This window comes from Stegostoma tigrinum, chromosome 10 (assembly GCF_030684315.1).
Source record: "Stegostoma tigrinum isolate sSteTig4 chromosome 10, sSteTig4.hap1, whole genome shotgun sequence".
Taxonomy (NCBI): domain Eukaryota; kingdom Metazoa; phylum Chordata; class Chondrichthyes; order Orectolobiformes; family Stegostomatidae; genus Stegostoma; species Stegostoma tigrinum.
In genome coordinates this window covers 80,332,093-80,357,266 of record NC_081363.1, presented here as the reverse complement: position 1 = coordinate 80,357,266, position 25,174 = coordinate 80,332,093, and the positions used below count along the sequence as shown (strand labels likewise).

The 25,174-nt window shown below is 44.8% G+C and overlaps 1 protein-coding gene across 5 annotated transcripts; it reads right to left on the bottom strand.

The window, feature by feature from the left end:
- Positions 1–13: 13 nt before the first annotated feature.
- pigh (phosphatidylinositol glycan anchor biosynthesis, class H) lies at positions 14–17,064 on the bottom strand. Of its 5 annotated transcripts, none has more exons than XR_007248195.2 (6): positions 16,834–17,063; positions 14,172–14,381; positions 11,148–11,231; positions 10,037–10,156; positions 5,465–6,199; positions 14–716 (listed from the first exon to the last, which is right to left on the bottom strand). XR_007248195.2 is itself a non-coding variant. In XM_048536984.2 (5 exons), the coding sequence occupies exons 1-4, from the start codon at positions 17,005–17,007 to the stop codon at positions 10,073–10,075; spliced, it is 549 nt and encodes a 182-aa protein (XP_048392941.2). In that variant the 5' UTR covers positions 17,008–17,064; the 3' UTR covers positions 14–498; positions 10,037–10,072. The 5 variants fall into 5 exon arrangements, 3 of the variants coding, with proteins under 3 accessions (XP_048392941.2, XP_048392940.2, XP_048392939.2); XR_007248196.2 differs by having other exon boundaries at positions 14–498; XM_048536984.2 differs by lacking the exon at positions 5,465–6,199 and having other exon boundaries at positions 14–498; positions 11,148–11,228; positions 16,834–17,064.
- Between the last annotated feature and the right edge of the window lie 8,110 nt (positions 17,065–25,174).

Here is a 25,174-nt window from a genome sequence, read left to right as displayed (position 1 = left end):
ATGCAAAACAATGATCTGTCACACAATTTTAATTCATAACCATGCAAAGTAACGTACACACTCTATTCATCAAAACCTTCATCACTAGCAACCTCAGTGCTGTATTTTTTAAGGTACAGTCCTTCCAAACTAGACCAGGCCGGGAGTCCGAGTCCATGCAGAGGAAGGGAGATTAAAAAGGGTTGGGGGTGGGGGGGGGGAAGAGAGAGAAGACAGACTAAGTAGATAAGCTCCAGCTCTGGAGTCCTACTCCGGTACCATCTTGGAGACTTCGTGAGTTGTTGCAAGGCGGCTTGAATTTAGTTCACACTCCTGCCAGTGTCCATCAAGGACAGTACATGTTTTTAAGATCGGAAACCCAGAATCCAAAAATGGGTATTTGTCCCCATATGGTGTTAAGTTTCAAGTGTTTTTTGGAGCTGCATTCATTCCATGAAAGTGGACAGTGCGCCATCACACTTGTATCTCGTAGACTGTGGAATCAGGTGAGGGAGTTGTCTGAAAAATAAAGATTTTTAATCTCTTGTAGCTACAATATTTATATGGCAATTAAGTTCCCGGTCAACGGTAACAGCCAGCATGTTGACAATGGGGATTCAGCTAAAAACATCATGCAAGGTCAATGGCAGCTGGCTCGATAGATTCTCTTTCTTGGAGATGATTATTGATTGGTCCTTTCACAGCACAAGTGTGGCTCGCTACACATCAGTCCAAGCCTGAAGGGAAGAGGGAAGATCATTAACGAGACAGCTGACAATGGCTGGGCCTCGGATACAATGTTGACTAGAAAGTATCTACCCTGAGGAAACTCGAGGCTATTGCGACACCATGGTAAACCTGAGAGTCAGAAAGCTCAGGTTCAAGTCAAGTCTCGCTCCAGAATTGCTTCATAATGTAAAATAAAGAACTGTGGCTGCTGGAAATCTGCAACAAAAACAGAAATTGCTAAAGAATCTCAGCACATCTGGCAGCATCTGTGAAGAGAAAGGAGATGAGAAGGGCCACAGATGCTGCCAGACCTGTAACATCTCAATGTGTCTGAATACATTTAATAAAAATATTGACCCTAAGGAAATTCTGCAGGACTTTGACACCTGGCTTCCAACAACCACAACCATAGAACATAGAACATAGAACATAGAACAGTACAGCACAGAACAGGCCCTTCAGCCCACAATGTTGTGCCGACCATTGATCCTCATGGATGCACCCTCAAATTTCTGTGACCATATGCATGTCCAGCAGTCTCTTAAATGACCCCAATGACCTTGCTTCCACAACTGCTGCTGGCAACGCATTCCATGCTCTCACAACTCTCTGCGTAAAGAACCTGCCTCTGACATCCCCTCTATACTTTCCACCAACCAGCTTAAAACTATGACCCCTCGTGCTAGCCATTTCTGCCCTGGGAAATAGTCTCTGGCTATCGACTCTATCTATGCCTCTCATTATCTTGTATACCTCAATTAGGTCCCCTCTCCTCCTCCTTTTCTCCAATGAAAAGAGACCGAGCTCAGTCAACCTCTCTTCATAAGATAAGCCCTCCAGTCCAGGCAGCATCCTGGTAAACCTCCTCTGAACCCTCTCCAAAGCATCCACATCTTTCCTATAATAGGGCGCCCAGAACTGGACGCAGTATTCCAAGTGCGGTCTAACCAAAGTTTTATAGAGCTGCAACAAGATCTCACGACTCTTAAACTCAATCCCCCTGTTAATGAAAGCCAAAACACCATATGCTTTCTTAACAACCCTGTCCACTTGGGTGGCCATTTTAAGGGATCTATGTATCTGCTCACCAAGATCCCTCTGTTCCTCCACGCTGCCAAGAATCCTATCCTTAATCCTGTACTCAGCTTTCAAATTCGACCTTCCAAAATGCATCACCTCGCATTTATCCAGGTTGAACTCCATCTGCCACCTCTCAGCCCATCTCTGCATCCTGTCAATGTCCCGCTGCAGCCTACAACAGCCCTCTACACTGTCAACGACACCTCCGACCTTTGTGTCGTCTGCAAACTTGCTGACCCATCCTTCAATTCCCTCGTCCAAGTCATTAATAAAAATTACAAACAGTAGAGGCCCAAGGACAGAGCCCTGTGGAACCCCACTCACCACTGACTTCCAGGCAGAATATTTTCCTTCTACTACCACTCGCTGTCTTCTGTTGGCCAGCCAATTCTGTATCCAAGCAGCTAAGTTCCCCTGTATCCCATTCCTCCTGACCTTCTGAATGAGCCTCCCATGGGGAACCTTATCAAATGCCTTACTGAAGTCCATATACACCACATCCACAGCTTGACCCTCATCAACCTTACTAGTCACATCCTCAAAAAACTCGATAAGGTTTGTAAGGCATGACCTACCCCTCACAAAGCCGTGTTGACTGTATTTGATCAAGCCATGCTCTTCCAGATGGTCATAAATCTTATCCCTCAGAATCCTTTCTAACACCTTGCAGACGACAGACGTGAGACTTACCGGTCTATAATTGCCGGGGATTTCCCTATTTCCTTTCTTGAAGAGAGGAATTACATTTGCCTCTCTCCAGTCCTCAGGTACGACTCCAGTGGAGAGCGAGGATGCAAAGATCTTCGCAAGTGGCGAAGCAATTGCATTTCTCGCTTCCCAAAGCAGCCGAGGACAAATCTGATCCGGGCCTGGCGACTTGTCAATCTTAATGTTTGACAAAATTTTCAGTACATCAGCTTCCTCTATCTCTATCCATTCCAGCATGCACACCTGCTCTTCAAAGGTTTCATTCACTACACAGGTCGTTTCTTTCGTAAAGACAGAAGCAAAAAACTCATTTAGGGCTTCCCCTACCTCCTCAGGCTCCACACACAAGTTCCCTATGCTATCCCTGATCGGCCCTACTCTTTCTTTGACCATTCTCTTATTCCTCACGTAAGTGTAAAATGCCTTTGTGTTTTCCCGGATTCCTTCTGCCATCTTCCGTTAAGCTAGCAATGACTCCATTCTGGAGTTTTACCCAGTTACAACTGGCTTCATTTTATTTCACTTTTGAACAACTGCTAGCTTGACAGGAAGGGAAGCCACTCTCACCTGACCATAATTTTGAATTGTGCAACTAACTTACAGCTTGAATTAGTGCTCTAATTCAGGCACCAACTAAAGGCAGCAAGAACTCAGAGGCAGTAGCCACTTCTGTTGTCAAAACTGGGAGTCACTGAGCTGAAGTGGCAATAAAAGGAGAGTCACGGTTGGGCGGGGGGGGTGTCCTTTGAGAGCAGCTCACTTGTGGGGGGAAAAAAAAGATCAACCCCCCCCCCCCACACCACCACCCCACCCCCACAGCTGTAGACTGGCTGTTACTTACCCTGATATCCCATCACATACTCAGCACCGCTATATTAACCCTTAGCCCACCCATTGTGTCTTCACATATCCCATCACAAACCCCGCTATCCATCTCACAACACTCCACCCAATTATCCACCCACATAGTAACCCTTCCTACCACCACACCCATATGGTATCTCTCATTACCCACAACACAATTTCTACTAATCTTTTGATAGTCATTTGTAATTCTGCGTAATCTCTGAAAATCACTCTACTTCCACACCTCTCATTAGAAAAGGTAACAATAAATGGGATTTAAAATAAAGATCTGGTAATGGGAAAGACCGTCAGATTTGCACAGAACTCAGGTAGAAATGATCAGGGTTTCCTCCCCTCACTTCAAAGAAAAAAAATGGAAGGTTGTTGCTGGCACACTAAAATTCCTGCAGTTGCTTCCAGAGCTTTCATACTTTCCAGATCGCAAGATGAAGAGCAATTTTGTTTCGTTACATAGAACATAACAGCACAGTACAGGCCCTTCGGCCCTCAATGTTGTGCCGACCTGTCATACCGATCAAGCCCATCTAACCTACACTATTCCATGTACGTCCATATGCTTGTCCAATGATGACTTAAATGTACCTAAAGTTGGCAAATCTACTACCGTTGCAGGCAAAGTGTTCCATTCCCTTACTACTCTGAGTAAAGAAACTACCTCTGACATCTGTCCTATATCTTTCACCCCTCAATTTAAAGCTATGCCCCCACATGCTCGCTGTCACCATCGTAGGAAAAAGGCTCTCCCTATCCACCCTATCTAACCTTCTGATTATTTTACATAGACGGTGGTTCGTGTGTGGAATGAACTTCTGGAAGACGTGGTGGATGCAGGTACATTTACAACGTTTAAAAGACATTTGGATAAGTACATGAACAGAAAAAGTTTGGAGGGAGGCACTAGTTTAGTTTCGGATTATGGTTGGCATGGACTGGTTGGATCGAAAGGTCTTGTTTCCCTGCCATAAGACCCTATGACATAGGAACAAAGGATGGACCTTGAACCTGCTCCACTACTCCTTAAGATCATTGCTGATCTGGTTGTGGTCCTGAATTCCACTTTCCTCCTCTGGTTATAACCAACGAGGAGAGCTAAAATGACACCTCTTACTCGCCCACTCCTTAGTTGACTGCAGCCAATTTAATGTTTTAGAACCAAGAGAGGATGTATTTTGTCCATTCTTTAAGTCCCCCTCAATTTACATTTTAAGCTTATGAAGAATTTGCTCAGATGCATTTTCTTAGATTGAACAAAAGTACAAGATATATTCTCACATTCTGACCACTTAATCTGAACTGTCTTTTCCCCCACCAGCATCCTAAACCCCACCACCTCCCCTGCCAAGGCCCCATAACGTAAATGTTGCCCCCTCCATACTGGTCTGATGAAGACTCATCTAGACTAAACGTTAGCTTGCTCTCTCTCTCTCCACGGATGCTGTCTGACTCACTGTGGTCTCCAGCATTTGTTATTTTCAGTACAGATTCCAGCTTCAGCTGTAATTTGCTCCAACAAGATATAATTTATCATCCAACTACTAACTATTTGCACCCCTGCAAGACAGGAAGGACTTGTTAACACAACAATATTCGTGGTGTCACACACATACAAATATATATTTAGCAATGTAAGAGGACAGGCGTTCAAGAAGATTAAAATCCAGAGTTAAAACAAAGGAGTATTTGATTAGATGTTCCTTGACTGGGCTCAATACAGTGAATTCAATGTAATGAACACAAGGTTTTAAAAGATATCAGCTTGCAGACAGCTTTCTGTCAGAGCCGGTCACAAATTCAAAGAGAGTGCATCAACTACATGAGTAGTTTCTCAAGACAGCCTAAACCACAGGGGGCAGCACCAGCTAAAGTTCACAAATCTTTTAATGCTCACTCACTTGCTAACATATAATAGGGTACCAGAGGCTGCAGAACTAGCCTAAAAACCAAACCCCTCCATTATCTTACTTATACAATCAGCCCTACCAATAAAATAGTTCAACACACTACTGGGTACATTTGAACGAGACATTAGGTACAGGTCTCTAGAAATAAACTGTCGCTGATTGTTACCAGATGTTGTTGCTAGTTAATTAACAGCACTCACTTCCCAGTCAGTACATGGTGTGTTCAAGTTCCAATCCAGAAACCTGATCATAAATGCGAGGCTGACTATCCACCACAGTTCAGCGATTGGATAAGACATTTAGTGAAGCTCCGGTCTCTCTCAGGTGGACATAAAAGATCCTAGTTCAAAGAAAAGCAAGGCAGTTCTCCCCGGTGTTCAGGTTAATGTTTTTTTCTTCAAATTAGCATAAGCTAAAACTGATCAGATCATTAGCATATGGTTGCATACTTAACTGCTGCTGCATTTCCTACACAAAAACAGTGACCTCTCTTCACAAGTACTTCACTTGTATGCTGACAGATCACATACTTGCACAAAGTGCAAGGTCAGGCAAGTCTTTTTTTAAGCTCATGCCACAAGGGTGACAAAGAACCGTCAGTGTGTTGCTCATTCAACTGTTCTGCATCCAAAGCTTTGTGCCTACTCCAACGTCTTTCTTTATGAATAGGCTCAGCAACAAAGATGTATTTTCAAATGGTCAGTCACACCACTTGACAGTGGCCCCAGAGTTTGTGAGCTGGTGGGACCATTTCCCTGGCTTTGCTGACAAGGAACAGAAAGCGCTCTATCCTCTTCCCAGTCTTCCTGCCACAGTCTTGTTTTAGAAGGATCATTTGATGGGCCAAGGGATTACCTTCGACACCTATTTTTAAAGGGGAAATAATGCCCTTTGAGGTCCATTTCAACAGCAAGAGCATTCAATCCACACTCCACCTGAAAGAGAAAACTCCACATCATTCACACAGAACTATTTCTGGAACAATACTCAAACTTTAAATCTAACTCCATTTGTCGAAATTCTCGCACAAGCCCAGGGTTTTGTGGATAAATATTACCCAGCCAACCCCCTCAGTCTCTGGCTGGGATAGGGTTCCCTATGAGCACCAACTGGTCTCAGGGATCTCACTATCATTAACACTTGGTCTGGACACCAAGGGCAGCTATTCTCTTTCCTCCTCTAAGAAGCTCCTTAAATCCGAATGCTCTGATTTGTTTGTGCCCTAAAACATGTGGCTGGGTGCTTCATTTTTGCTTTCAAGCTGGCAGGTCACCACCACCTTTTCTGAGGCAAGTAGGGATATGCAAGTAATGCTGTCCAGCTAGCAAATGCCACATGCCATGACCGGATGTTTGTAACATTTATAACCTACAACTATGAAGTGCCTTGGGATGTTTCATTATGGTGAAGTCACAGAGTCGTACAGCACAGAAAAAGACCCTTCTGTCCAATTTATCCATGCTGACCAGATATCCTAAATTAATCTAGTCCTGTTCGCCAGCATTTGGCCCATATCCCTCAGAACGCTTCCTATTCCCATACAACATTTAAAAGGCATTTGGATGGGTAACTGTACCAGCCTCCATCACTTCCTCTGGCAGCTTATTCCATACACACACCACCTTCTGTGTGAAGAAGTTGCCCCTTAGGTCCCTTTTAATATTTTTCTCCCCCTATCACCTTAAACCTATGCCCTCTAGTTTTGGACTCCCCTACCCTGGCTATTCATCCTATCCATGCTCCTCATGATTTTATAAACTTCTGTAAGGTCAGCCCTCAGCCTCTGACGATCCAGGGAAAACAGATGCTGCCTTTTCAGCCTTACCCCACTACAGCTCAAACTTTGACAGCATCCTTGTGAATATTTTCCAAACCCTTCCCAGTTTCACAACATCCTTCCAAGAGCAAGGAGACCAGAATTGAACGCAGTGTTCCAAAATTTGCCTAATCAATGTCCTGTACAGCTACAACATAACCTCCCAACTCCTGTACTCAATGCACAGACCAATAAAGGAGAGCATACCAAACATTTTCTTCACTATCCTGAGCTATGAACCTGCAGTCCAAGATCTCATGGCTCAATAAAAAATAAAAGACCCTACCATCAAGCGGTGCTATATAACTAAGTTGCCATTGTTTTATTGGCATTAGAAGATAGCACAGGCAACATTATCTCAACTTTATCCTTAGAGGACATTCATTCACATGAAATTTCCGGTGAATAATAAAGAAAAGGAAGAACTTGAGGTTGTCTTTCCCCTCTTTAGCCCTGCATCATCTCACTTACTGCCCTGGTTAAACTCAGCCAACTTATCACAAGGCACCTTCTGGTGTGAGCGCCTTGGTGTTTAGTTTAAGAATACTTAAACAGCAAGAGGATAATAAAGGGTAAAGAGAATTAGAGTCCAAAAACGTATTTTCTTGCGTGGAAACAGATGACACAGACACAGTTCTTAACGAAGACTTAGAATCTGGATTCACTAAAAGCAAAATAATTTGCCATGCCACTAAGAGTAGCAAGGGAGGAAATAGTGGACGTTCTGACCATTATTTTCCAATTCTCCTTGGTTACAGACATGTTGCCCACGACTGCTAATACTGTACCATTAGTTAAAAGGGGAGGCAGTAATTACAGGCCAGTCAGACTAAAATCAGTGCTGAGCAAATTACTGGAACAAGTTTTGAAGGACAGCATAAATTACGTACAAAGGTACAGACCAATTAAGGACAGTCAACATATTTCCATTAAGGCAAGTTCATGTCTGAATAACAGTACTTCAAAAAAAAAATTCAGTTATAAGAAGGGTCAATGAAAGCAGCACATTGAACGTATTCCAGATGAATTTTACAACTACTTTTGACAAGATCCTGTGTACAAACTGTTCAGCAAATTAAAAGCCCACGTGAGCCAAGAAGCAATGTCAAAATTGGATATAAAACTGGCCTGGTGCAGGATGAGCATTACTTGTATTTTCGTGACCGGACAAGTATTACTACAGGATTGCACAGGCCTCTTCCGGGATCCCTGATATTTGTGGTTATGTATCGCTGGCTTAAACTTAAATGTAAAAACAAATCATTAAAAAGATTGCAGCCGATACAAAAAAGCATTTCTGGTTACTGGCAGACAAAGAAATCTCTGGACTGCAGGAAGATATCAATTGACTGGGGAGATGAGCAAGAACAGTGGCAAGGGAAATTTATAAACTGTTGAAGTGAGGCAATGCATTTGAGCAGGGTGGAGGGGACCAACAAGGCAAGGAAATAGACAATAAGTGGTGAAAAGCATATTGAGGAACCGAGGGACTTTAAAGACATGCCCCAGAGATCTCTGAAGGTACCCAAGGTGGTTAAGAGGCGTAAGGTGCAATTCTCTGAAATTTGCGTTACAGGTAGACAGGGTGGTTAAGGCGGCATTTGGTATGCTTGCCTTCATTGCTCAGACCACCGAGTGTAGGAGTTGGAATGTCATGTTGAGGTTGCAGAGGATGCTCGTGAGAACACTTTGGGAGTACTGTCCAGTTCTGGCTGCCCTGCTGTAGGAAGGATACTATCAAAATGGGGGAGGATTCTGGAAAAAATTTACTGAGATGTTGCCAGGACTGTAAGGCTTGATTTAGAAGGACAGACTGGATAGGCTGGGATTTTTTTCCCTTAAGCAAAGGTGGTTGAGGGGTGACCTTACAGAGGTTTATAAAATCATGAGGGTGAACAGCGAGGGTTGGGAAGTTCAAAGCTACGGGACCTAGACTTTTGAGATGAGAGAAGAATACTTTAAAAGCGACCTGAGGGGCAACTTTTCCACAACAGAGGGGAGTTCGTACGAGGAACAAACTGCCAGAGGACATGATAGATGCCAGTACAGTTACAAACATTTAAAAGACATTTAGATAGGTACATGAACAGGAAAGGGTTAGAGGAATATGGGCCAAATGCAGGCACGGGGGACTAGTTTAGTTTAGGAGTATGTCGGCACGGATGAGTTGGACCAGAGGGTCTGTTTCAGTGCCTATAATGAAAGATTGGATCAAGGATTAGAGAAGAATGAAGCAGACTCTGGAACTCTTTGCCTGAAAGAGACCTTAATACATAAGTATTTGGACACAAATGTGACCTGCAGGACACTAAACCAAAAAAAGTGAAAAGTGGGATTAGACTACATGGCTCACTCTCAATGATCAAGGATAGGAGATGTGAACTTTTATTTTTCTGTCTTCAGTGCAATATTTTTAGTAATTCTATGATTTATCCTTTGCAGCAAAAAATAACGATTAGGTGAGCACAGCCAGACAGCTAGCAGCAAGCCAGTCAAGGTACAACGTAGCCCTTCACCAAGGCTTCTCAAAATACCTCACTTCTATGCAAATTGATACTGGGTATATTTGGAAATCAATATGATTATTCAATGGATCGCACTGCTGCCTCCGGGCCCAGATGCGATTCCACCCACAGGCAACTGTCTGTGTGAATTTTACACATTCTCCTTGTGTCTGTGAAGGTTTCCTCCCACAGTCCGAAGATGTGCAGGTTAAGTGGTATAGCCATGGGAAACAGAGGGTTACAGGGATAGGGTAGGGGGCCAGGTCTCGGTGGAATACTCTTTTGGAGGGTCGGTGTAGACTCGACAGGCCTGCTTCCACATGCGTTAGGGATCCTATGATTTGAGCAAGTTCAGTGGGTGAAGAAAATCATCATGTGTCATCATTCCCTGTAGCCTATTCTCACGTCAACTAACAAGAGCAGAAAGGAAGAGAGAGAGAGTTTGTCATTACCTGAAACAGCAAGGACTTTCCTTGACTGAAGTTGGTTCACTGTTCCTCCTGTGTCTGTTGCAGGATTTCCTGGCAGCTTCTGTACACCTGTGATAAACAGTCCAGACGTGGCTTTGCACTCTTGAAAAAGGAAGGTGTGTCACATTAGAAACCATAGGACTTTCTTCCTTTCCCCAAGCCTCGCCAGGTAGCTATGATCCACATGGCCTGCTGAGACTTTGAATGTATCTTTTCAACCAGCACCTCCACCCCACCTTAGACTCAGTCCAATCAACCCTGAAATGTACCATCCAGTTATAAATCAATCACTTCTTTCCATAACTAGCAAGCCCTTCCCTGTCAAAAACCATTCTTTTACTATTTTTGCAGATGTGATGCTCAGAATCCAGTCTGTAGTCAATAGTCAATAACCTACTGGAAACAGCACTCAGCAACTCCATTCTGAAGAAGGGTCACGGGGCCTGAAACGTTAACTCTGTTCTTTCCTTCACAGATGCTGCCAGATCTGCTCAGCTTTACCAGCAACTTTGTTTTTAAACTCATGACTTACAGCATCCGCAGTTCTTTTGGTTTTTACCACCAACACGGAAGACCTGTTAATTAACACGCTGCAGTTTGTGGGAACTTGCCAATTCACTGCAGCATTTTAAAACTGAGGACGTTGCCTGAAAAGCACTTGGGATGGCCTGAGGTCACGATGTGAAATATGTAAATATCAGTTACTCCTTCTTCAGCTGAATAGTCTACCAAAATTCATGCACAAAAAACTGGGCATTATTCACCACCGAACCGGAAGCATAGTGCTGCCAATACTGGAAGTTGCTTTCACATAGCAAGATAGTTAGCGGAGAAGGAAGCACACAAAGATTTCTCAATCGTTGATGACCAAACCTGACCCCATCACCCTCATGCCCCCCAGCAGTGGACAAAGCTAAGGCCAAACTTAGCTGCAGGCTACTTCACATTTCAGCACTTACAAGTGACAGCACTTGAGAGCAGGGGAAATATCAGTGCTTCGTGTAGCTCACTAAGGTGGTGGATGGTAAAGAGAAGCAAAGAGTGGGGAAATCATCATTTACACTCACAACCTTTTGATCTCACTGTGTTTTACCTGGAATACTGGCACCACCTCTGAGACTCCTCTGGGGTTTCCTGGGTCTATCAGCAGAATGCACAGGTAGTAGATAACTTTCTGCTGCAAGAGAAAAACAAATAATCTTCAACGATAGGCTTCATCGCACCTATCTCCACAGCCTTTTCTAAAACAAATACCTCTGGAACTGCTCTGTAAGATCCGGTGATGGGATTGCAACTGCATCCATCCAGGGAAGTGAAGAATATTTCATGATACCCCTGAGGTTGCGTCGTAAGCAAAAGAAAAGCTTGAAGAATTTATAGGTGAGCCACATACATTCCATAAAATACCTGCTCTCACAGTCATATATGCGGCTGTTGGGTTTCTGGTCAGGACTGGAATTTAACGATGGTGACGAACCTCTATTGTTTGTAGAGGTACCCATAGCCTGACAGGCATATTACTACAAACATTACTCAGCATTTGTCACAAAAACCTGTCTGACTACGTACAGGCATGGACTGCTGTACCCAAGGTGTTATGAGGAAGTAATTCACAAACAGTAGTAAATTGTGGAGTCTAGTGCAGTATCCTGATGAAATCATACTGTAATCAGGAGTGATTCGTGGTTAGAATGATTAAGCAAGAGTAACTTGCAATTTATCTCACAGCTTTAATGTTATGAAACCCACAAAATGCTCTACAGAAGCAATCTTCTGTTTCTCGAGCACTCTGTCCAAAAGGCAGGATGAAAACACAGCGTGTCATCTCATTGCAGTAGATCCCAAATTCACCACCTATTATTAGGACAGAGTTCCATGCTGCTGGTCCCCACTTGGCATCAGCCAGCTCAAACAATGTCACCCCCACCTCCCATACACCCAAGTTGCTGCAACACCAAACACTTTCACATGCATCATGGGGTGTGATGGGAGAGGCCTCAATTTATGGGAAAGTCATATGGATGGCCTGCCATTATTGCCTCCCATTCAACCCATTGTGGGGTAAATTGCAAGGATTTACCCAGTTGCTCCTCAGCCTATCTGGCCGTATCATGAACACATATGATTATAATAATGGCACTTCAAACCCCGAGTTTCTGCATGGAAACAGGGACTTTACACACTGAGCCATAAGACTTCCTAGGCATGAATATTACCAAACAAAATTTGATCATTTAGCCATCTCTCCTAGGTATGACTCCAATCACTAAAGGGCTCTGCTCTCAATCTCGATTCACCTCCATTTTATCAGGACTTCTCACTTGGTTAAGTGTTTTCAACTCTAAATTCCATTCTTTGGTCCAAATATGGACCAAAGCCATGTTTTGATTTCCCTCACAAAAAACAGGAATTGCTGGCAAAACCCAGCCAGTCTGGCAGCATCGGTGAGAAGAAAGCAGTTTTGAGTCCAGTGACTCTTCATCAGGACTGGTTTGGAAACATTAACTCTACTTTCTTCACACAGATGCTGCCAGACCCTCTGATTTTCATCAGCAATTGTTCTTTCAGTTTTAGACCTGCAGCTGTTTGTTTTATTACTTTGATTTCCCTCACCCACTATACGAAGGAGCCTGTAGAGTTCAATGACACTGCCAGATGACTGAAGCCCCTCCCTACAGAGCAGCCAGGTCCAGATGATCAGTCAATATCAATTGTGCTGAAAGACCCAGAAATTTTAATTGTCCCCAGACACGGCTGAGTATTTCCAGAATTTTGTTTTAAATTCCAGTTTCCTTCAGCCACTACTTTCTTCCCCTTAGCTCTGCAACCTTCTTTTTGAACATTTAGCCTATTCATTTTCACTATTATTCCAACCCCTCCCCCAACAAATGCAATTTTCCCTCTGCGTTCCAGTTTTAAATTGTCTTTTAGATCCGGATCTTTCCCATTTACCTGTTATATTTTTTTAAAACAATCTGTTTTTCACCTCCTACACACTTAATCCTGTTTCCGTTTTGACACTCCGTCAAGACTTTCTATTCCCACCTCTCCTCCCTTGCCCCATCTGTCACATTCTCTCACATTCGTTTTAGTCTCCAGCATCCTGTCTGCTCCACCTTGCCCCAGTGCTTTTCATGAACAACTACACATTTCATATTGTTCAAAGATTCTTTCGTTGAATGTGTATAATCCTGAAAGCTTACATGTTCTTAATTTACATTTTTGTCTTCCTTTAATACTTCACGACCCAATTTTTAAAAAATTTCAATTCAAAAGCATTTCGATACATATGGATCCAGAAATGAAATACTGTGGATCTTGGAAATCTTGAAATAAAAACTGAAAAATGCTGGAAACATTCAAGGGGACAGGCAGCATCTAAGCAGCAAGAAACGGAGTTTGTCATTTCAGATCTTTTGTCAAAGTTGGGAGAAATTAGAAGTTTAACAAGTTTTGAGGAAAACAGGAAACCAGATAAAACAGAGTGGCATGGCAATTTCCTTTCTTTGATGACCCTAGCTGACGGGAGTTGGGAAGCTCTCAGCAATGGAAGCTCAAGAAACAGCATTTCATTTTCCAGTTAGGTGCTTCAATGGTGTTCAGTTTAGTTCAGGCGGCTGGAAGTTGGGTTGTGAAGCAGTGTGATGCCAAGAGCGTGGGTTCAATCCCCACATCAGCTGAGGTTACCACGAAGGGCTCTCCTTCTCAAGCTCTCCCCAGACTAGAGGTGTGGTGGCCCTCAGGTTACATCACCAGTCCTCTCACACTCTCACTCACCAGAAACCCATGGTCTGACTCCCAACACACATTTCAACAGTAGGGCACTTCAAAAGAAAAAAAAATAATTTGAGATACTGGAGGTGATGAAAAGCATTGTACCAATGTGAATTCTGATTGTGGCCTATCAATTTTCTGACAGCAGCTATGCAATTCTCAAATTTCATGTAGTGTTTATTACAACATTAAAGACAGAAGATGCAGTTTCTCCAGGACTGAATAGTTTAAACAAGGAAAGTGTTCAAACATTAAACAGTCCTTCACGTTCAGGTTCCATATTTGTTGTTACTCTGCAGTAGAGTGTCAGTAACTTAAGGAATCATTACTCCGTCTCACTTACCATATAAATGGCTTCATTGATCACAATATCTTTCACCTTCCTCATCTCAATGAATCTCACACTCTCTCTGCCAGAAGCATACACGGTGTTCATCTGGACTCCAATCGATCCAATGATCAGCATTGACTCCTGATCAATCTTAAATAAGTGGAGGTGCAGCATCATCCCAACGAGAGTCAAAACAATGGAAGCTGAGAGCACTAGAGTGTTCTGCAAGAAGCAATTTGCAACAAAGACTATCAGGGCAGTTCCTGCAACCTGTTCACGAAGCCAACTTGAACTTTTAATAATGGAAACTGAAAATGCCCAGCAGGTCTGCACCCAGTTCTGATTACAGATCATGGACCTGCAACGTTAACTCTGTTTCACTTTCTACAGATGCTGAGTTTCTCCAGCATTCTCTGCTTCTATTTCTGATCTCCAGCATTCACAGTACCTCACATGTATTAGAAACTGCCCTTTATTTTGTATCACTGCCTATTAAAATGCATCACTACAGATTTGTTATTATGAAATAACAATAGGGAATCTAATCCAGTCTGCTATATGTCTGACCAATAATTCTGCCTACGTCCTCTTGAGGTATATTACTTCTCTTCACTGTTCACAACAATACTTCCAATTTTTTGTCATCTACTAATTACACCCTGTGCAGTTAAGTTTATTGTCATTATATAGATCAAGACTAACAGTATGATCCTGGTACTGATTCTTGAGGGAACCCTCCTATGCAAAACAAAAGTCAGCTTTTTATTACTACACTGTCTCCTGTCACTCAGCTAACTGCGTAGCCAATGATACCACTATGTCTTTTATTCTGCAGGATTTAGCTTTGTTGCAGAGCCAGGATGTGGCCCTCTAATACATAGCTTTGGGAAGATGATTCACACTACATCAACTCTCTGTGTGAGTGCCGCAGAAAAAAAAACTCTTAGTCAAATGATTTGCTTTAAATAAATCCACGCTGACTTTTGTTTGTTAATCCACACTTGCTTACTGACTGCTTATTATGTCCTATTTTATCTCGACTGCTTTCCACCAGCGAGGCTAGAGAGTGACTGACCAATAGCTGTTGGGATTACCTTTATATCCTTTCTCAACAAGGGTGTAACATTTGCCCTCTGGCACAAATGAGTATTTGAGGAAAAGAAGATGATTATGGCTAGCAAGTCTGAAATTTCAACTCTTCACACTGCATCCAGTCCTGGGGATAAATCAACTAAGTGCACAACCAGCCTGTCTAATGTTATGTCTTTATCAAGTTCCTCAAGGTTGTGTCCATGGCAGAATTGTACTCAACTGCTTTTGTCAATGATCTTCTCTCCATCAGAAGTGGGAATGCTCAATGATTGCACAATGTTCACAATTCATTACCAGCCTGTCTAATGTTATGTCTTTATCAAGTTCCTCAAGGTTGTGTCCATGGCAGAATTGTACTCAACTGCTTTTGTCAATGATCTTCTCTCCATCAGAAGTGGGAATGCTCAATGATTGCACAATGTTCACAATTCATTACTTCTCAGATACTGATAGAGGCCATGTCCAAACGCAACAAGTCGTGGACAATATTCAGTGTGGGTTAACAAATGGCATGTCTCACACTCACTTCAGCAAAAGAAAATCTAACCATCACCCCTTGGTATTCAATAGCACTGCTACCAGTGAATCCCCACTATCAATATCCATTGACAAGAAACTAAACTGGTCTCGTCATACAAGTACAAAAGTGGGTCAAATGTTAGAATTCTTGCATGCCCATAATTCCCTAAGCCTGTCGGGCATTACAAGGCACAAGGCAGACGTATAACAGAAAACATTCCACTTGCCGAGATGGGTGCAGTTCAAACAACTCAAGAAGCTTCACACGATCCAAGTCAAAACAGTTGGCTGATTGAATTTGAATGTAGTGCCACTCTATCCACCAATGCTCTGTAGCTGCAGTGCGTACCATCAATAAGATGCACTACAAAAATTCACTAGGACTCCTTACACAGTACCTTCCAAACCCACATCAAGCTAGAAGGACAAGGGCAACAGAAACATGGGAATACCACCTCCTGCAAGTTCCACTCCAAGTCACTCATAATACAGACTTAGAAACATATCAACATTCCTTCACTGTCATTCAGTCAAAATCCTGGAACTCCCTTCCTAAGGGCTCTCTCTACCGACAGCACCAGCTTAAGGGGTAGCTAGAGAGGAAACAATAAGTGTTACCCATGTTCTGTGCGTGAGTGAAGGAATGAATTTATATTTAGTCCACCCATTATGAGTCACTGACGGAAAAGACAGGTATAAAGTGTTCATTTAGTACCTAGCCATGCCCTGCAAATACTCCCAGGTTGAGGATGCTAGCACATCGCTCACCTATTGAGCCCTGAGGAGTCACCTGTTAGGGTACTGCGCATGTGCGAAGCCGGACTGCGCACCTACAACGCAGTGGGGCGTGGTCACGACCTTGCGCGACAGGAGCAGGGGCCAATCGGTCTGGACAGCACCGGGGACGAGGCGTTCCCAGGCTATGACTGATTGGGGCGTCAGCCAATCGCAAATTGATCGCTGCCCGCCTAAAGGACTGGGACACACGTCATCAGGCCCCATCGTCCAATTAGTAGGTGTCCGCACCTCCTCCCACCCCCCCCCCCGGGGCCAACCCACCTACCTGCGTCCTGTTAAAGATGGCGTAAGCGACCAGCCAGATGGCGGCCGTGCACCCCAACACCGAACGCAGGGACATTTTCGGCGACAGGATTGTGAACTCGCGGCAGAGCGGCGAGTGGTGTCTTTGTTCGAGGGTGATGCAGCGGCCGCTTAGGTCTTTGAAAGTCGACGCCATGTCTCCCAAGCCCTGCTGGTGACGTCACGCCGCTGGGTGCGCCTGTCCACGTGACTGCGTGGGAACACCTGGCCTTTTAAAGGGACAGGCCACCTCCCCCAATCAACCAGGAGGAGCACCTTCAAACAACTGAAAGGTGCCAAGGTGCACTTACTTTGCAGCTAGCATCATGAAAATGGGGAACTTCCCTCACTATCAAAATCAAGGGGCTAATATTTAGTGATAATGGGAACTGCAGATGCTGGAGAATCCAAGATAATAAAACGTGAGGCTGGATGAACACAGCAGGCCAAGCAGCATCTCAGGAGCACAAAAGCTGACGTTTCGGGCCTAGACCCTTCATCAGAGAGGGGGAGGGGGTGAGGGTTCTGGAATAAATAGGGAGAGAGGGGGAGGCGGACCGAAGATGGAGAGAAAAGAAGATAGGTAGAGAGGAGAGTATAGGTGGGGAGGTAAGGAGGGGATAGGTCAGTCCAGGGAAGACGGACAGGTCAAGGAGGTGGGATGAGGTTAGTAGGTAGGAGATGGAGGTGCGGCTTGGGGTGGGAGGAAGGGATGGGTGAGAGGAAGAACAGGTTAGGGAGGCAGAGACAGGCTGGGCTGGTTTTGGGATGCAGTGGGTGGAGGGGAAGAGCTGAGCTGGTTGTGTGGTGCAGTGGGGGGAGGGGACGAACTGGGCTGGTTTAGGGATGCGGTGGGGGAAGGGGAGATTTTGAAACTGGTGAAGTCCACATCGATATCATTAGGCTGCAGGGTTTCCAAGCGGAATATGAGTTGCTGTTCCTGCAACCTTCGGGTGTCATCATTGTGGCACTGCAGGAGGCCCATGATGGACATGTCATCTAAAGAATGGGAGGGGGAGTGGAAATGGTTTGCGACTGGGAGGTGCAGTTGTTTGTTGCGAACCAAGCGGAGGTGTTCTGCAAAGCGGTCCCCAAGCCTCCGCTTGGTTTCCCCAATGTAGAGGAAGCCGCACCGGGTACAGTGGATGCAGTATACCACATTGGCAGATGTGCAGGTGAACCTCTGCTTAATGTGGAATGTCATCTTGGGGCCTGGGATAGGGGTGAGGGAGGAGGTGTGGGGGTAAGTGTAGCATTTCCTGCGGTTGCAGGGGAAGGTGCCGGGTGTGGTGGGGTTGGAGGGCAGTGTGGAGCGAACAAGGGAGTCACGGAGAGAGTGGTCTCTCCGGAAAGCAGACAGGGGTGGGGATGGAAAAATGTCTTGGGTGGTGGGGTCGGATTGTAGATGGCGGAAGTGTCGGCGGATGATGCGTTGTATCCGGAGGTTGGTGGGGTGGTGTGTAAGAACGAGGGGGATCCTCTTTGGGTGGTTGTGACGGGGGCGGGGTGTCAATTAAGCAGCAACGCGACTGGACTTGCCATATAAATAACTGAATGGCTACAAGAGCAGTTCAGAGGTTAAAAACACTCGTCTCCTGACTCCTCAAGGCCTGTCCATCATCTACAGGGCATAAGTCAGGGGTGTGATGGAATACTGGCCAGGTGCCTGACTAGTTACAGCTCCATTAACACAGCTTGATGCCACCGATGATTAGTTACAGCATTGTGTACTGTCTACGTAAGATGCACTGCAGAAGTTCAAAGACCATCAGACTGCACCTTCCAAATTCATGACCGGTTCCATCTAGAACATAGTCAACAGTGAAGAAAGTTATGTAAGATTACAAAGGAAATTGCAATCAATTGGCCAATGGGCCGAGGATTGGCAGATGAAGCTTAATTTACATAAATGCAAGGTATGGCATTTTGCTACAACAAACAAGGGCAGGTCATACGCAGTTAATGGTAGGGCCCTGGGTAGTGTCGCCGAACAGCGAGACAGAGGGGTTCAGGTAACAATCCTTTGAAAGCTGCATAAGACATAGTTTGGTTAAGAAGGGGTGTATGTGTGTGTGTTTGTTAAGAAGGTGTTTAGCAAGCTTGATTTCATCACTCAGATGTTTGTGTAGAGGATTTGGAAAGTCATGCTGAGGTTGTACCGGATGTCAGTGAGGCCATTTTTGGAGTACTGTGTACACTTCAGGTCATCCTGCTGAAGGATGGTTCGGAAAATATTTACCAGGATTTTGCTGGGAATGGAATAGGCTGGGAATTTTGTCACTGGAGTGTAGGAGTTGACAAGTGATCTTAAAGATTTTTTGAAATCAGGAGGGACATGGATAAGTTAACTGCAAAGGTCTTTTCCCTAGGGTGGGTGAGTTCAAAACTAGGGGACGTATTTTTAAGGTGCAAGGAGAAAAATTTAAAAGGGACCTAAGAGACAAGTTTTTCACGCAGAGGGTGGTTTGTGTGTGGAATGTACTGCCAGAGAAAGTGGTAGATGCAGGTACAGTTCCGGCATTTAAAAGACATTTGGATAGGCACATGAATAGGGAAGGTTTAGAGGGATATGGACCAAATGCAAGCAAGTGGGGTTAGTTTAGTCTAGGGAAACTTAGTTGGAATTGACAAGCTGGACCAAAGGGTCTGTTTCCATTCTGGATGACTACTGGGGAAAACCACCCCTGCAAGATTCTGTCCAAGTCATTCGCTATCCTGATGTGGAAATATCAGCATTCCTTCACTGTCATTGGGTCACAATCCTGGAATTGCCTCCCTCAGGATGCTGTGGTCTACCTATAGCACATGGGCTGCAACAGTTAAGAAGGCAGTTGGTGGGGGGGGGGGGGCGCGGTGCGAGCATTAACTGCTGACCAGCTAGTGATGCCCACATTCCCCTCAGTGAATTTAAACAAAATAGAGAGATTTCCACAGCTACCCTGCTGGTTCTTTCCCAGCATTTTCTGTTCATTACAGATTTCCAGCATCAGCAGTATTTTACCTTGTGAAATGCCAGAATTCCTGTTGAAAGGCCAGTTAACAAAACAGCCAGTGATTGAAACTCTAATACAAAGTAACCAATTCTTAAAAGAAAGGTGCTGTTTTAAGAAAAAGAAGGAATAACAAAAGTTGCAGTGTGCATCGATTGTTCGAAGAGGTCTGTGGCTAACCTTTTGTTTTCCCCTGCTTTTGTTTTTATGTGGGATGTGTACTTAGAAGGCAAGGCCAGCATTTGTTGATCACCTCAAATCTGAGTGGCTGGTCTGGCTTCCACCATTTTGCTGTGGATCTGGACTCTGCAAGGCTGGCAGATTCCCTTCTCGAAAGGACATGCTGGGGCAGCATGGTGGCTCAGTGGTTAGCACTGCAGTCTTACAGCGCCAGGGTCCTGGGTTCGATTCCAGCCTCGGGCGACTGTCTGTGCAGAGTTTGCACGTTCTCCCTGTGTCTGCGTGGGTTTCCTCCGGGTGCTCCGGTTTCCTACCACAGCCCAAAGACATGCAGGCTAGGTGGATCGGCCATGCTAAATTGCCTGTAATGTTCAGGGGTGTGTGGGTTATAGGGGGATGGGTCTGGGTGGGATGCTTCAAGGGGCGGTGTGGACTTGTTGGGCCAAAGGGCCTGTTTCCAGGGAATCTAATCTAAACATTGCTTGGTCAAGTCAACATTAGTGAACTAGTTGAGATTTTATAACAATTGATGATGATGATGATGATGATGGTCAGTTGTCTTTGCTGAGACCAGCGTATTTTTCCCGTGTGTTAATAGACGGAATTTAAATCTCACCAGCCGAGATCCAAAACTGTGCCTTTGGAGCATAAGTCAGGCCTCAAGATTACCCATTCCGGCAACACAACCACTATGTCATCAATTCGGGATTTGGTGCGGAGTGGTAGATTTTGGTGGAAAAGTACAAAACAAAAGGGGGCAATTCTAAAAAAAAAGCCCAGCATCGGAGAAGCCTGGTGCCATAAGGTGCACAAACTGTTGAAGGTGACGAGGCATCTTGAAATAATGCTGTGAAGGCACACAGGATCGTGAGCCTTATTAGTTAAAACACTGACTACACAAGGAAGAGCGTTTTGGTGAGTCCTTATAGAACACTGGTCTGATTCTGATTGGAGTATTGTTGCTCAATTTCAGGCACTGCGTTTTTCAGACAGATGTGAGGGCCCAACGAAGGGTGCTGGAAAGAGTCACAGGGGTGGGTCCCGGTATGAGGTACCAGGTAGATTGGAGCTGCTGAGGTTGTTCTCCTTGGAAGAAATTACGACGATATTGGACGAAAGCGATGGGGTCTAGCTCGAGTGGATAGGAGGCAATGCGTTCCTATTGGCAGAAAAGTCGTGAACAATGATATAAGGAGATTGGCAAAAGAACCAATAGCTTTTGTTTTATGTGATGGGTGATTATGATTTAGAATGCTCTGCCTTAGAGCGCAAGGGTGTCAGATATAATTTTGACTTTCTAAAGTGAATTGCGTAGGAAGTGATGTAGAAATTTCTAGGACGGGGCAGGGTGAGGCTGACTGATTTTCTCTTGTAGAGGGCTGGCATGAATTCACTAGCCTTCATCTATACAGTAACCATTCAATGATGCAACGGTCAGGGTGTAGAATGAAAATGCTGCCCACCACACCTTACATGTTCTGCCCATCTGCCATCAGTGCGACATGGCTTCAGAGTGTACCATCAGCAAGACACACTGCATCATCTCACCTTAGCTTGTTTGATCAACTCCTTTCAAGCCTGTAGCTTCCAACACCTTGACGTACAGGAACAGCAGATACAAGGGAACAGCATAATTTCCATGTCATGTATCGACCTGACATGAAAATATTTAAATCATCGCTGTCTTAAAATCCTGGAACTTCCTCCCTGACAGCAATGTATTTGTAACTATGCCACATGCATTACAAAGGCTCAAGAAGGTGGCTCATTACCACTCTGTCAAAGGTAATTGGGGTTGGGAAATAATGCTGCCTTTGCCGGTGGCTCCTACGTAAGGAAGGACATTGGCTACAAAACAAATCCCAGGAATTAAGGTGGTGGGGGGGGGGGTTCATCACTCTGCCAGAAAGCATTAATTGGTGAATAACTGATTTAAGTTCGGGACCACTAATGTCCGCTAGATATATAAATGACGCAGACTAAGTAAAGGGAAATATAAGGATTTGCGGCTAATTCAAATTGGTGTTATCTTGAAATGAATTTTAATCTAGAGAAGTATTTTGGACCGTGGAACAAGGAAACTAGTTTTCAAATAGGGTAGAGGGGTGTGATGCTCTCGAAATACAGACACATTAATACCTGGAAGATAATAATAATTATAAATGAGGTTTTGGAACTCATTTCTAGAGGCAAATGACTACAGAGCTGGGAGGTAATGTTAATTTTATGGAGAACCCTGGTTTGAGATTGAGTAATGGGAGCACATCTGATCTGTACACTCTGTAAAATGCACAAAGGTTTTACTAGGATATTGCAAGATTTCAGAGGCTGCAGCTGTTGAAGGAAAGAATGAAGCAGGCTCGAGCCGTTATCTCTGAAGAGAGGACTGAGAGGCGACCTGATGGATATCTTGAAAACCAGAAACCTACTTTTCACTTGTGGAAACTTTGAGATCAAATAAAACATAGAGGAATTTCTTGCAGAGAGAGTAGTACGAAAGATCTCCACCTCATGGAGTGGGCAGAGCAAATTGCATTGATGGATTTAAGAAGAAGCTTGATTCACACATGCAGGAGAAGCCATTGGAGCAGCACTGAGGCAGTGTGGGAAGAGGTAATTAGTGTGGGAGGACGCTCATGTAGAGTATAAACATTGACACAGATCGGATGGGCTCAATGACTTGTTTCAGCTATTGAGTATGGCAATCCACCGAATGGAATATAGCAATGTTACATGTTCCATCTGCCTCATAAAAGACCTTACAGCATGATTTCAAAGTAGTCCACGTACTGGTGCCCTAACCAACATTCATCTCTTAACCAATTCCATTTCGCTAGTCATTTCACAATAGCCTTGTGGATCTGAAAGGCCATTTGGCCCATTTGATCCGTTCATTTAGATAAATCTGGAGCATCCCTGCTCTCTTACGGTATCTACATATTGCTGAACTTACTCCAGGAGTGTTCACTACTCCATGTAAAAATACCCATTACAGTTCAGTGGGTAATGCTTTTGCCTCAGTTGGAAGATCATGGGTTCGAGTCTCAATCCGAAGACCTGAGTATGTGATTTGAGTTGACAGTCCAAAACAGTGCTGTCAGAGGTACAGTTCTCGGGGGAGGTGTCAAACCGATGCCCCAGTTTCTCTCTTAGATGGATGCCATCCCTCCTTTGATGCAATTAGATGTCCACTCCAGTTTCTTGACCAATATTTCTCTGTGGCCAACATTGCTGAAAGAGATGGTCTGGTCATTATCACTGATAACACAGCATCAAGCTAGAGGAACACAGCAGGCCAGGCAGCATCAGAGGAGCAGGAAAGCTGTCATTTCGGGTTGGGACCTTTCTTCTGAAGGGTCCTGACCTGAAACGTCAGCTTTCCTGCTCCTCTGATACTGCCTGGCCTGCTGTGTTCCTCCAGCTCCACACTGTGTTGTCTCTGACTCCAGCATTGGCAGCTCCTCTGATCATTGTCACTGCTCTGTTTGTGGGAACTTGGCCTGTGCGATCTTACGCTGTCATCAAGATGATCGGTGATGGAACCGGAGATACGAGACACCTCCTCCTCCTCTGGTGGATTGGCTGCGGCCAAGCAAGGAGCAGCCATTGGTGAGCCAATCGATTGGCTCCTCATTGGTGAGCTTGGCGAATCCTGTGTGAAGACAGGCAGGAAGTTCATGCCACCTGCCATGACATCAGGGTTGAATTATCCAAGTGAGCACCCATACTGGCGCTCAATCTACAGACGCCAACAGTGTCGGTCTGGTTCTGCAGCCACCTCGAGTCTTGTAGCAAGGCTCCCCTCAAATACCTTCTGCTTTTGCTGCCATTTGTTTTCAGGGAGAAAACCTCAGAGAAAATATGACATGGCCCCATGCTTCCATGACGTTTTGCTGCAGGTTCTCCCCTGGGCCACCTGGGGAAAAGTAGGAGCTCCCGTTCCCCCGGAGGCTCCCTCGTCAGATCAGTGCAGCCTGGATGGAGGAGGCAATGCAAGTGAGTAGCCCTGGGGTCCAAATCAGAAATGGATCCAGTGCAGGAGGAGAATAAATGATCTGCAGCGACATGTACTGTGTAGTCACTGCAAAGTAATACTCCGAAGGCCGTCAAGCAAGTGGAAACTTGCAACTGCAGATGGATATCAGACAGGATTTAGAACTGTGGGCCTCAGCAACAGATGGAGCATGTAAACTGAATAGATGGGAGCTGTACCATGTTATGAATGTTGTACCAACTGCAAGAAAATGTGGTGGGGAACACTTACTGGGGAAACTGAAGAGCTGTCATAGGCATGTCATACGAATTATACAGCATGGAAATAAACCCTTCAGTCCAACTCACCCACACTGACCTCATCCCTTTTGCCAGCATTTGGCCCATATCCTTCTAAACCCTTCCTGTTCATGTACACATCCAGATGCCTTTTAAATGTTGTAATTGTACCAGCCTCCACCATTTCCTCTGGCAGCTCACACCACCCTCTATTGCCCGTTAGATCCCTTTTAAATCTTTCACCTTAAACCTATGTCCTCTAGTCTTGGATGCCCCCGCCCCCCCCCCCCCCCCCCCCCCCACCACCACCACTCCCCTTGGCTATCCACTCTATCCATGCGTTTCATGACTTTATAAACCTCTATAAGGTCACCCCTCAGCCTCCGAAGCTCCAATAGGTAGCCGCGTATTCAGGCCCTTCCTATTGCCTAAATCCTCCAGTCCCAGCAACATCCTTGAAAGTTTTGTTTTTGTGTTATGACTCACTGGGGTACCCAGCTGGAAATCAAATCCTGCTTTCCCGAAGTCAATCGAAGTTGAGGATTTTTAAAAGTATGCAGAATTCCCGAATCTTTGACAGCCAGTTTGACACAAAGCAGAGGTAAACAATTACGTACCATCAACATATAACTCTACTAGTTAAAACCCTAAATCCCTTATGAACTCTCCATCTGCACACATATACAGACAGACACAGTCAGAAAACTAACATGGGTGACGAAAGGCCCCAACCTGAAATGTCGACTCTCCTGTTCCTCTGATGCTGCCTGACCTTGTTATGATCCTTCAGCTCCACGCTGACTCTGACTCCAACATCTGCAGTTCTTGCTGTCTGTGCGTGTGATGAACAGAGGGACAGACTGGGAAGGTGGGTATGTGGTC